The sequence below is a fragment of the Merops nubicus genome, unplaced genomic scaffold (assembly GCF_000691845.1).
Source record: "Merops nubicus isolate BGI_N331 unplaced genomic scaffold, ASM69184v1 scaffold1065, whole genome shotgun sequence".
Lineage (NCBI taxonomy): Eukaryota > Metazoa > Chordata > Aves > Coraciiformes > Meropidae > Merops > Merops nubicus.
In genome coordinates, this window is record NW_008607374.1 from 12,187 (window position 1) to 26,009 (window position 13,823).

General features: G+C 37.0%; 1 protein-coding gene across 1 annotated transcript in view; it reads left to right on the forward strand.

Moving 5' to 3' along the window:
- Positions 1 to 562: 562 nt before the first annotated feature.
- LOC103772567 (metastasis-associated protein MTA3-like) overlaps positions 563 to 13,823 on the forward strand; it is a gene marked incomplete at both ends in the record, with an annotated part of 45,374 nt that continues 32,113 nt past the window's right edge. Inside the window, 2 exon segments of the mRNA XM_008939902.1 lie at positions 563 to 692; positions 10,141 to 10,240. Of these exon segments, the coding sequence (XP_008938150.1) occupies positions 563 to 692; positions 10,141 to 10,240 (230 nt within the window).

Genomic DNA, 13,823 nt, shown 5'->3' on the forward strand with positions numbered 1-13,823 from the left:
GCAGTATATAGTCATATATAGTATTTAGTATATAGTAGCTTTCTTGTACTGTAGCCTTACATATTATTTAGTAAGAGAACATGTGCAGGGCAATGTACACAGCAACTTTAACAGTGTGATTCGTGTTAACAATACAGATAACTGGCTGAGAGCAAGAGGTGAAAAAAATAATGTAGTAGACATCGTTTTTTGTTCTGGGGACATGAATTCCATCCAATTTGTATTCTAATTGCTGAAGCTGGTTAAGTGTGAAATTAATTTTATATATGGCTTAAGTTAAATGGTAACTTTTATATAGTTGAGAGGCAACTTAAAGAAACCACTGGCTACTTAGATTATGGTTTCAAGTATAATCACTTTTTATTAAAGTTCTTTGATACTACACCTCTTAAGAATGCCTCCTTAAATTGAAGTGCTGGTGTTAAGGGAAGATATTTATTTTACTGATGCTGCATTATGGAATTTAAATGAATAACTGCTGGTTGTTAAGTACTTTGTGTGTGTTTAAAAATGTACAATGTCTCTTTTAAACATAGCACAGAGAAAAACATTGAGTAATGAGTGTTTTGTCCCATCTACCTTTTGACAGGAGAATTAGATGACAGAGAACAGGCAAAGCTGGAAGTAAAAGTATGGGATCCAGATAGCCCCCTTACTGACCGTCAGATTGACCAGTTTTTAGTTGTAGCACGGTAAGATTAAAATCCTCTAATTAAAAAAAAAAATTCCTTTTCCTTTTCCTACTGACTATTTATTCCCTTATATCATGTTACTCGACTTGTTTGCCATTTTGTGAGCCCTTCTCTTTCCCACAGTTAGCTAAAAGAGAAAATCAGACCATAACCACCTGCATATTTATTGAAGCTACCATTACAGAAGAGAGAAACAGAGAGTGAGTTTTGGAATGATGTTGTACTCCCTGTATTTCAGGTTATAGTAGAATTTGATACTTTAAATGTGGACATCAGTCTGTTTTCCCTCAGAGTAAATAAAACAGGATATCAGTGCTAATATTTCAGTCTTGTATTATAGTACATGGAACTTTGTAGAGTAAAATAAAATTTGAGGGTAGAAATAGAGAAAATGTTAACAAATGAAATGAATGTAGAACTTAACTAATTTGTGTACAAGCTTAATAATAGGCAGTGTAATTATTTGGGGTGAATGTTGAAGTAAAAGTTTTGAAGTGATGCTTTTCATTAGTGAAAACAATCTGGTCACTTAAAACTTTATAAATTAACATATGATTATGCAGATTAATGAGAGGAACATCAAAGCCCTCGGAATTAATATATACCTTTAAAAATTACTTTTCTACTTAAAAACAAACTTTCAAAACTCTGTAGACTTCTTACTGAAGGACAGCCCTACCCTCACACAACACAGTATGTTTCATCTGTCCTGTAATTCATGCTTTTGCAAATACAGTAAAAAGGTACTGTTCTAGTGATGGCAGAGAACTGTTAATCACAGCTAATGTTAGGGATTTTATCCTGAATCACTCCATCACCTGTATTTCCTGTAACCTGGTTGCAGAACGTAGCCTCAGATCTTCTTAGGCAAACAATTGTTTTATGTTGTTTCCAGGTTTTGTTCTTTATTCTTTCTCCCTTTTGAAGAAAGCATTTCAGGGAGGAAATAGAGATATTGTTTTATATTTTCCATCTTAGGTGTATGGTGAAGTGAGTTAACAATTAATTGTTTATGGTTCAGATGCTGATCCACCTGGATTTCTTCTTTCTTCTTCACTTCATAGTGCTCTATCATTTCTATACAGTAGAAAAATTGCCTACCCCAGTTAAATTTCCAAGAAGCCAGAAGGGTGAAGGTGTTAACATGCATCTGTTCAGAGCATCGCCGTGCCTGGTAGATGCTCCATAGAACAGAAGACAGAACTACTTCAGTCACCAGCAATATAATACCTAGACTTTTATGGGCAGACTGTTAGGTGTGGATACCCTAAAAACCCATCTGCGTGAAGATTATGTGAAATTTTGAAGAGTGCATTCATTGCCTTCAGATCTCTCCACTCCCCATTTTGTAGCTGCTCTGGGGAGTTGAAGTACTATACTGTGAAGCAGAAAATATTCACAGAGGACTGTACCAGTGAGCAGTCTACTGGAAAGTGACAGAGAATAAAGCAAATTTTTAGGGAAAAACAATCTCTCTTCTTCCCTCTAAGACATTGTGTGCAGTGCTGTGCCCTGACTGAGGCTGTGTTTCTTTAGAAGTTGATAAATTTCTGTAAAAAAAGGTTTCTGCTCTGGAACAATTGGGTCATAGCTGCCTAGCTGTGCAAGACCTTGTGGTAGGCAATCACTAATGACCATGGGATATTACTCAGGTACCACTTTATTGATAATCTTCCACAAAACTCCATTCATCTCTATAAGGTCCTTTTGAACTAGGAGAAACTATTTCCAAGCTCCTATAATTTGTATTCATGGGCTGCAAGATTACATTTCTGTTACATTAAGTGCATCTGAGACAGATTTTCACTGATACCTGGCAAAAAAGATCTATGATGATTGCAGCAGCATTAAGTTCAGTACCTTGTGTGCTTGCAAGTAAAAGTTTTCTTTATACTTGACCATTAAAAGCTTCTTGAATAACAGTGGACTTGTTGTTACAATCTGGTAAACTGGACTTACAGACTCAGGAAGGTACCTGTGCTGTGACCTAACTGCAGTTTACTGGGCATTGGCTGTGCCTGCTGGATTTCCAGAGAGAATGCTGTTTCTCAGGTGATGTTTAGTTTTGCATAGTTGAAATTCTGACAATAAGAACTTTTTTTAAATGCTTTCCTATTTGTGAATTTTGTTAAGTGTCTGTGTTCTATTTGTATTTGAAATTTCAAAAGCATTTTCATGTCATCCTTTTTGCATGCTGCCTCAAAGGCATCATCTTATTTCTTCTCAGTTTTTTTCAGCCTGCTCTGGTTGAAGGAAAAGTTGCTTTTGTCCTTACAAGCTCTAGCTTTTTCAATAGCACAAGCAGGCTTTTTTGATTCCTTAGAACCTGGGTAAATACTCTCTTTTTCTGTTTGTGTTGCCCATTTGCAAGCACATTTATATTTGGCTTCAGGCATGTCACTTGCCCAGTCTTACAAGGTTTGTTTACTGTCTCAGGAAGGAGAGACCTTTTTTAAGGTTCATATGCTTGGCCAGTCTTAGCATGTCACTAAGCCCTAGAGTGTAATAATTTACACTCTAGAAGAAGAATAATTTACACTCTAGAAGAAGAATAATTTACACTCTAGTTAGAATGTGCCCCTATCCTGCACAAAAGTTGGAAGTAGTGGTGCCAGAAAAAAATCTATACAGGCTAGAAAATAGCATATGAGTACTTGAGCTGAAAGTTCCTTAAAGTCCCTACATAGTCTTCCTTGCCTCTGGATTTACAAGTCTTGAAAGTACCTTATTGCTACTACTGTAGCATAATATGGGCTAGGGCTCTTGTTTGACCTAGCAAAAGCATCTTTCAGGAGAAGCTTGAGGCATCAGAATAATGTATTCTGGTTTTGAGTTGGTTTTTTTGGGTAACTCACTGTCATTTAGTCTCTGGCAATGAGAATTCCAACACCATTTCCTTCTCTATTCAATTAAGATCAAGCTTCATCATCCCATTTTTGTTCTGTTATATACACTGGGAACAGTTCTGTTGGAGTCACTGGCTTCAAAGAACAGGACTGTGTGAAGCTGCAAAAGCAGTGGAGATCAGTGCATGGTAGCAAGTGGTACAGTACAGCAGGAGTGGACTTAGAGAGTGGAGGTGTTTGGTGCTGAGGACCTACCATCCACATGTATGCACATTTTGAGCAGTTTTATTTTTAGACTCACTCTAACCTGGTCCTACAGGCTGAATGTTTATGGGTATGTGAAACTACTGTTTAGCTGGACAGGAATCCAGTTTGTATGCTACAAGATGCCTTCTGATGTGGGTTCAAGGGCAGTAGATGAAGATGCTGGGGGCAGCTGCTTTGAAACTATGTTCCTAATTGGAACTAAAACACCAGTACAAATGCACCCTTTTTTTCTCCAGTCATTAGTCTTTATCATTCCATATATACAAGGAATACTTAATTTTTCTGTGAGATCTCATGTTCTTGTTCTAACTCTGTTCCAAATTGCATGGTATTAGGTAATAGAAACTTACATATTATGTGTATAACATAATAGTCCTGTCTTTTTCTTCTTTGTCAAGGAGTTGAAAATAGTCCTGACTAGACTCAAATGTGGTTGGAGGTTCTGACTCTAGTCTGGACAGATGATGAGAACTGTAGACCTCACCCTTTTTTTTTAAATTTCTTTTTTTTTTGGCTCTAGTCTGGACAGATGCCAAGAACTGTAGACCTCACCCTTTTTTTTAATTTCTTTTTTTTTCCCCTTCCTGTTATCTTTGTCTGATAACTTGCTCTGTATATCATTGCATGATGGATTTTTGGTAGATTCTAGTTCAGTTTATGTACTTTATGATGCAGTGAAACAGTTAAAAAGTTAGTTCTTTTATTCTGTTTCATCTGTTTGCATTGTCAACAGTCTCTGGAAGGAATACATCTCTACATCAAACTATTTCCCAAATGTTTGTGGTCCCAGCTTACTTCCAGCTAAACCAGAATTTTGAACATGAATTAGAATAGCCTTAAAACATTGCATCTCTTAAGTTAAAATTTTGTTGATTTCTTTGAAATTAGAATGGCATTGCACACCTCTGGCTAACCTAACATTCTATCCTTCATTTGAATGCTGGCCTGGTTTTTTTTTGATGTAAAATTACAGAAGAATGGAAAATTGTTAGCCATTCTGAATTGGAGTTTGATCCCACCTGTGTTCTTTAAGCTTTTCCATTGTTTCTAAGACAGTCATTATGTTCATTATCTGTTGGTTACTACTGAGTTAGCTAAAAGTACTCATGGTATATGGAGGTGTGTTTGTTACATGCTTTTACCTTACAGCGAGGAAGGGAACACAATGCAGCTTCAACTAGTAATGGGCTTTTCATCATGTTGAGGAGAAGAATACACTGGTCAACACAGAACAGTAAATAACATTTAAAAGTGTGCTCAAGTAGTAACACTGTCCTTGCAACGTGGTTCAGTGTAGTCAGTGGCTGCAGACAAGCATCCTGAAGCTCATAAATGAAAATAAACACATAAGTCTCTAGTTTGAAAGCTCCAGTGTTAGTGTGCTTCTGGATTCTCTTCAGGTGGTGAGAAGTTAGAGGAACTGAGTTCATCAAAGACATAATGAAATTTAATGGCAGAATGTAAAATTATGCTGTAAAGATGGGGAAAGATCTTGATGCCAGTGCTGCACTCAGAAAACCAGCTGTTTGCAAGCCATGTGAACTACAACATCTAATGGCAGGCAGGTGGTTCAGCAATAAAAAAGAGAAATATATTCACATCAAGTTTACTAGGAGTATCAAAAGTACTATGTTTCTGCTTGTTTGACCTTCTTGGCCAATATACATTTATTCCTTTTTGCATTTTTTTGTTGTTATATTTCTTCTTGACCAAACTTGTTTGAAAACAGCTAACTCAGACTTGGAGCTGCATTTCTTTTTGTTATAAATTATGACTTATTGCAGTATGAAGAAATTTCAGCAGCAGTGTTTTCACAGACCTGTTTTGGGAGGCTGTAAATCTTCTCTGTGATGGTGAAATTGCAGGATGGCATAGAGATGACTGCTTAAATCCTGTCCTGTGAATTTAACTACTTGAATATATCAGATTCTATTTCGGTTGAATAATAAAGATTTCACAGATGTTCCTTTTCTATTAATTTGGTAATGAAACTGAAGGTTAGTTATGCAGAGGGGGTGTTATATGTAATGCCATCCTTCTCTAACTTTGAAAGTCTTTCAGAGAAAGAACAGTGCCAAGTGACTTCTGTGTTAATCGTGCCATCTCCCTTTGTGCTGTAAATACCTGAAGTGATGATAAAGAAGCATAAAGCTGTGCAGACAGTTCCTTAAAAATGCCAGGAGAACGTATCTTCTGGAACAGATCATTTTACTATCAATGTTCATGTCAGATTTTGCATTACACAGTAGTAAAAATCTCAGGAGTATTTTTCGGCTTATTAATTAATGTTGGACTGGTGACATAGCCCCCCTGAAGAAGTATTTTATTTTTTACTTCTTTCCAAGATTTTAAATATCATGAGACTGTCTTAAGGAAGAATCAGATATGAACTGTCTGTCTGTAAAATGCTGTTACAGACAGCAGTCTAGGAGGTCATGTTTTAGGGAAGTTTCCAAGTCACAGTGAAGGGGAACGATGTAAGAAGAAGGGAAACAAAAAACTTTCCTAATATATAGGAAACCACCAAAGTTCTGCTTAATTTTTTTTGTCAAATATGTTAACTCTGAGGTGAGGTGCAGGTCTCATTCATTAGTGTGCAAATATGTGAGGAAAATTAGGAATTTGCAGATTGATGTGTACACAGAGGTGGTTTACTTTAAATGGAATTGTCCAGAGTATAGCCACTGCTCATCGGGTATCACTGAAACAGAGAATGTATAAAAGCAAACAATTTTAAAATAAACATCCTCAGATTATAAAGGATCTCTGTTTCAGCTGGATTTTTGAGAATACAGGGTGGATGAAAATAGTTACTGGCATGAATCCAGAACTTTCTGTATCTGATTTGATGCCAGGCTGTTGTTCTGGGGAGACTAGTGACTGGTTTTCTCCTGATGTGTAGGCACAGTGGTTCCAGAATTTCTTCAGTAAATAATGTCCATTTTCAGAACTAGTTACTGATGAGCCATTGAATCTTTAGAAATGTGTTATGACAGTCTCTTGCATTTGCTGCTTCATATTTTCATTGACCACTACTATAATTACTTCCCTTCATGTCTTAGACTATAAGAAATTTCAAGCAATGTATTTTCTGTGTTCAACACCTTATCTGAAGTTTTGCCTGAACATGGGATACACAGGCACAACAAAAAGTTGATGAGCTACTTCATCCCTAGAGAGTTCACAGTCAGTTTTTTCTGGACACAGATATTGTTCAATTTTTGATGAGTTTGTCGATTTATTCCATAATTTTAGATCCTAACACCAGATTATCTTGATGTACATTTGTATGGTTGTTAGCCTCAAGCTCTGTTGTAAGTCCCTGAGAGAACATTTCTTTTTCAGGTCTTTAAGATAATTAAAAGAAAACCTGATTAAGATAACACTGGATCATTTGGTCTAGCCCTTAAAGCTTTTATACCTGCTTGCTGATACAGCTTGTGCAGGGAGTGATCTATCTGCTGATATCACCAATTGTTTATCATTGCTGTCCATCTCTGTGCCACCTGTGCAATTCACTGTCTCTGTAGTTTGGGCTGTAGTTTATTATGAAAGGTGTGGGGAGTGTTGATTTCTGTTTGAAGTCCCTGTACTTTAAGTACTCCTTGAATATCTAATTTGTTACTAGCTTGCTCAGCACATTTTTTGTCACATAACTTTGTTATTGTTATTATGTAATCAAATATAATTTCTATTATGTATTTACAGTTACTCTTTGGATTCTATTAACTTAATGGAACATTTACATTAAAAAGACTTTAAAAGAAAAAATGAGTAGTTGCTTGCTGGCTGTTCAGCCTTTTTGGCTGAATACTGAGTTTTATTTTGATAGCAGGTAGGTGAAGACAATGGTGTGCTTCTGGAAAAGGGCATTGATTAGGTTTCGTGTGTTTCTGTGTTTGTTTGGGGTTTTTTTTCTTTTAACATGTTAAAAATAATTATTTGGTGGCATTATTAGGAAAACTGTCATGCAGAGAATAATGACAATGGAAATGTTTGACATTTGTATTGATATGTTCCTCACATCTGCATTTTAAATGGAAAACCATAAAAAAATAAGGTATTTTAACAAATTCTAAAACTAATGTTGAATTTGGATTTGGATTGCATGCTTAGATTATATAGAGCAATGTGTATTACTGTTAAGTTTTGAGACTGGTTACTACTTAACATCCAGATACTCTAGAATTCTTACATTTATTTGTATTGTCTGAAAAATTCACTGGTTTTCAAAAGTTTCCAGGGAAAGGTGTAGTGGAAGTTGTGTTGATGTCAACATAGCAACCTCCCCCCACCCTGTGGTGTGTTGTTCCCCCACCCCCCAAAATGACACACTGCTTACTTTTTATGGTGGTTCTTATTTATTTTGCACACATGTGTATATATATGAATACTCCCATCAAGTATTTCTCTGATAGTTGTGATCCTTTCCTACTCAGTGCAGCACTGGAAGCAATGTCAGCTTAGTGCCTCACTTCTTACCTCTTTATCACTTAGTGAAAGTAAACTTAGCTTTGTATTGTGTTTTGACTTCACATACATTCACATATGCTTGGGCTCTGATGTCAGCCTAAAAAGTTTGATGTGCTAGAGAGTGACTTGTGAGGGCACACCCTTTTTAATTTGTGTAGGACACTCTCGTTTTAATTTAGAAATATGGTCAAAAGAAAATAGTGTTAATTATGCAAAATGACAATAGGAAGCAAGTAGGTAGCAGCAGGAGGGAAATACAGTCATGCCACATGTTGCTTTACTTGTTTGAACAGTAACAACAGAAGTATCACAGGAAAGACTGTTTAGCTACAGCCCTTATCAATGCCAACATGTTTAAAGGGGTTGACTGACTATCAGGAAATGTGTTCACAATAGGTCCTTATTCTCAGGACTGATTTGTGGACAAATACTGTTTTATGTACTGCCAGGCTTTTTAGAAAAGAAAATAGAATGTGCATGTGTGTTCTTGCCATATATTTGCTACGTCTGCAAAGAGGGAGCAAAGGTTGTGGACCACTGTTTGAATATAACTTATATATTCCACAGCCTTTAGAAATTTAAGCAGTTAATAGCTGGAGTGTGAATCACTGCTGTTGAATCTTACCTAATAAATTTTGGCAGCAAGTACTGAAACATGCGTTCAGTATTAAATGTTTTGAAATTCAAGACAAAATTTCAGTAACAGATGTTATTACTAGTTTATCCACAATAAGTAATCCACCTTAGTGAGTTAAACTCTTGAGGCACATTATTGTTGACTGTCAGGTTTATAGTATGCAGTGATGTGACACTTTCAGTGTGTTGGTGACACTTTCAGTGTGTTGATCTCTGTCAGTGCTGTCCCTCATGGGTATAATTCTGCATTTATAACTTGTGGGGGGTGAGATAGCTGAGTGAGGCTCCACTCCTTATTCCAGAGGCTTACACTGTATTGAAAGCATTAGGTGAGTAATTGGGTCTTTGAATTTAGAAGAACTTATGTCATAACTGCACTAGATAATGTTTTTGTAATATCACAGTGACACAGTGCACCTCAGGAGTCCTTGTGTGACTCGAGGTACTTGGAAAGTTTGCAGTTTAGAACAGTTGCTATCACACTAATTCTCCATCTCTATTCCTTCTCTTTTGTTGCTCTGGTAAGTATAATAAATGCAATGTTCAATTCAACAACAAAAATGAGAAAAAGATAAAGCTTTGGAGAAAAATGTGTCCATTGCAATAATGCTGAAATGCTATTAAGTAGCCTGAGAGAGTCATTTCATTATTACTTAAAACCTTTGAAAAAAGATTATTTTGGAGGTGCATTAGACTAAGCTAGTGTACTTTTTTTGCCTCACTAATGGGAGTAGGAGATCTGCAGAACTGAAGTGAATAAAATGTTGCTAATTCCCTCACGTGAACATGGTGAACCTCTTTTTTAATTGTATTGTAATCTGTTAAATCATGTTGTCGCTTTTTAATTCTAAAAATAATAGTCATGGTTGTAGAGCCCATGCTGAGTAGGATCTTTGACTTTGTCATTAATAACAAATTGCTACATGAAAAAGTTGGTACATTAGAGTTCTCTGAGACAATTCTCTGAGAAGATTCTCTGAATGTTCTGTTTCCATCCTGTTGTTCTTTTACGTGTGTTGTGTTTGGGGATGGGGGTCAGAGTTTTTATTGCAGTGTTTAGTGATTTGTCTTTATCAAATTGTCCGTTGCTAGCAAAGATCTAAAATGCTGAGTAACAGTATGTGATTTGTGTTTTTAAAAGGCCATTTTATGGATGTGGCATAGTGTGATACTAAAAGAGAGGTTCCATCTTTCTGTGTTTGCTGACTGCTGTTCCTCTGTTGTAGTGCGGTTGGCACGTTTGCTCGAGCTCTGGACTGCAGTAGCTCTGTCAGGCAACCCAGTTTACACATGAGTGCAGCTGCTGCTTCCCGAGACATCACACTGGTAGGTGGCTTCTTTAAAGCCCTACAAATTTATCTCTGTGAATTCAAGAATAGCCATTACTTCACAATCACAGTCTTTAGATACCTGCATCCAAGGTGCATGTGTGATAATAGTGTATAGTGGATAATCCTGTGTGTTTTCTGTAAGCTTATTAGTGCTGCCCTTGTAATCATACTGTAAATCAATTTACTTTAGTTGAAATTTATATAATAGTGTCTTCATATGTCATAATTTCCACAGTAGCATGGATAATATGTTATATAGAGGCTCATTTAGTATAATTGATCAATAGTGTGATTTAAAGTATGTAGAAATAAAAGTGGTTGAAAATTGTTTAGAGGATGCTTTGTACTTAGTAGATGTGTGTAGCAGTAAATTTTCTAAAGGATAAGCCATCTGACTTTGTACTTACTAGATGTGTGTAGCAGTAAATTTTCTAAAGGATAAGCAATCTGACTTTGTAAGCAGCTTTTTGAAGAACGTTTGTCTTAGGATATCCTTAGGATGTGTCCTTTGTGTAAATATACACTGTAATGTAATCATCTGCATCTGTTAGAGACAGTTAAAAAAATGTCAATTACAGACCAAGGTTTTGTCTCTGTGTGTCATATTACCTGAGATGACAAGATGTGCTACAGTAATAAGTGTGACAGGAAAACAGTGAGAAGAAAAAATCTTCCTGTTTTATAGAATCAAACGTGACTTTGGAAATCTAAAGACATCAGCAGGAGTTGTCTGTTATTTTAAGTGTCTGTTTACAGAATCATGAAGATGATAGTGAAGGCTGTAGAAGATCTGCTGTTTCTCTGTTACTTGAGTATTTGAACTAGAGGACACCTGATGAAACTAAGAGATCAGTTTAAAATAGCTAAGGTACTGCCTTATGAAGTGGCTAGAGAGCCCCTGGAATTTAATTGCACAAAATTTTGTGGGAACAGACAATTTCATGAGGTTAAAAAAAAGAAGAAAAATTATGGACAATGAGTCCATAAATAGGTACTGAGGAGAGCAGGGTGATGTGTGCCATCTACCATTCCTAATTCCCAAGGTTTGTAGATGCTGGTGAATTAAATGGCAATTGACCTCAGCATGTGATGAGACTTACCTGCATATTTGCTCCAAGTAAGATCCCTTGGTGCTGCTGTCAGAGACAGAATGCTCAGCTAGATGGAGGACTGGTCTGATTTGGCAGGGCAGTTCTTCTACTCCAGATAAAATATATTCATTAGTGTGATGAAAAAAAGATAGAATTTTTACGTTTTGCAGTGTACTCAAAGGATATTAAACAGGAATCTGATTTAGTCTAGGCCATGGTACTGTAGCAGAGGCAGTAGCAGAGTGTAATGTTTTCAGTAGTACTCAAAATGAGTTTTCCATTTCTCACTTGCTGATACGACCTTCCCAACGCAATTCTGTTCAGATTAAATGCTTTATTTTTTCCATCAAAATTGTTCTTTAGCGTTTTTCATTTTATTCAGATTTCATTGGATCAAGAATTCTAATAAAGCCTACGTGTTGTGCATCCTTCTTACTGTATTCTGTGATTAACAGGTTCATCCTTATGGCAGTTTAATCTTGTTTGGAAGTACCTGTGCAGTGCTGCTAATAAAGGGATACATTTAGTGTTTGAGTGCCATATAGATGTTTATTCATTGTAAATGATCCATTAAGGTCCATTACACTTAATGAAAGGCATATCTTAATAATGTAGTATATGAGGAGCCACCTTAGGTTTGATTATTGTATCTGTCTGTTCTCATTTTCCTACCCCCTCAGCTTTTCAAAACCCTTCTCTTTTGCTCTTTGGCAACATACTTTCTTCTAAGCTAAGAAAAGATGTCTTTGTCATTATAATAGTTACTCTTTCAGAAATGTCCATGTTAGTTTGGTGCCTATTTTGAGCTGCAGTTTAAGTTCATACAGATGTTTGCAGAACCTGTGGTGTATCTTATTTATGCTCTGGAAAGAATGTAGGTGCATAATACTAAGAAAATTCTACTGTGTCTGTATTCTTAATGCAAGGTAGATAACCCTTGCACCTGAAGTGCTATTAATGGGGTTTCTGTACACCACACCTATGGCTTTCCAGTATGCCTAATCACTTGTTTCCATTAGAGATGACTGTAAACAGGCTGATACTAAAAAAATACAATAAATGCATAGGTTATAAAGATGATTAAATTCAGGATGGATGTACACTTTAGGGAGATCTTGCAGCTTTAGAGCAAGTGAGAGGCTACTTTTAGGCTTCCTTAATCTGAAAATATGGGGTAGGCAATGAGTGGAAGCAAGAAACTACAAATGCTTTTAGAAAACCCTGCTGAAAGATGTGAAACAATGTGTGCTTACCTTCTTAGATTGATAGCAAATGTTCACTTCTTGCAGTGTTTTATTTTACAATGAGAATTGATCTCAGAGAAGAGAAAAACTGGGAACACTTATTGTTTGACACTGCTAAACATCATTGTGTAGAGCCATTAAAATAAAGCAAGGCAGGTTACTGGAATTGTGCTCCTTGTGTTGGGAAGAGCCTGTGCTGCTTCACTGTGAGGTTGTAAATATGGTTTTGGATGTCCCTCCAAAATGAAAAGTGTGACCAAGTTCTTCCCTTGCATTGTGGGTGGTGTCTTTTTAGTGTGGTGGGTTTTTTTGGGGGGAGGAGGGGGTTTGTTATTGTTTGGTTTGGGTTTTTTTTTTTTTTAGACTTCCATATACGGGGCTTCTAAGATGCACATACTTAAATTATTACAGAATTACAGATTCCATACTCTTGTTTCCAGTGTGAGTGCTTTGTTGGAGTCATTTCAGCCTAGTTAGATTTAGCTAACTACTGTAACTGCAGCTGGCTTGGGAAGTGTGTGTTAGTTTGCACCATGGCTTGTCATTCCCTTTCTTCCCAGCTCCATGCAAACCTTCCTTATGTTTTGGTGGATAGATTCTTCCTTTACCTGCTTAAATTTGGACTTTAAGTTCCCTTTATGTGGCTAATAACCTTTCCTCAGGTGGGACCCCTTGTCTGCTGGACAGTATGCTCTGGACAAGAGTTTTTAGGGAAGGCTGGTTCTTCCTCTGTCTTTCAGGTTCCTATTTGAGAGGCAGTGGCAGGTCTTCCCAGCCTCCTGCTCATTAGTTATCAGGTACCTACTAATTGTTTCCTGCAGTCCTCTCATCCTTGGGTAGTGCAGATAGAAAGAAGATACTCCAGGACCTTCTGTCTTGGGCTCTAGTAATGTCTTGAGGCTGCTCCTGCTTTCCTAGTGCAGTTTACTTGCTGCAGTGCAGGAATTTGCAGGTGAGAGCCCTGCAGAAGGCTAGAAGTTGATAATTGTGTGGAAAATGCTGTTGCCAGAGGTCGATGTTCCAATAGGAGACAGAGGAGTCCTGTAAAATATACTTTATTTGAATAAAGGGGGAGTCCACGGGCAGATCCCGGTGGGGTCTCACAGTTTTTCTGGGAAATGCAGCCCCATTCTTATCCTAATTTCCCGCAAATTTCCCTTCTCCTTTCCCCATTGCCTGAGGTACTCAGAGTGTACAGACTGCCTAGTCCACCTACTCTATATCCCCTTGACATGTACCCCCC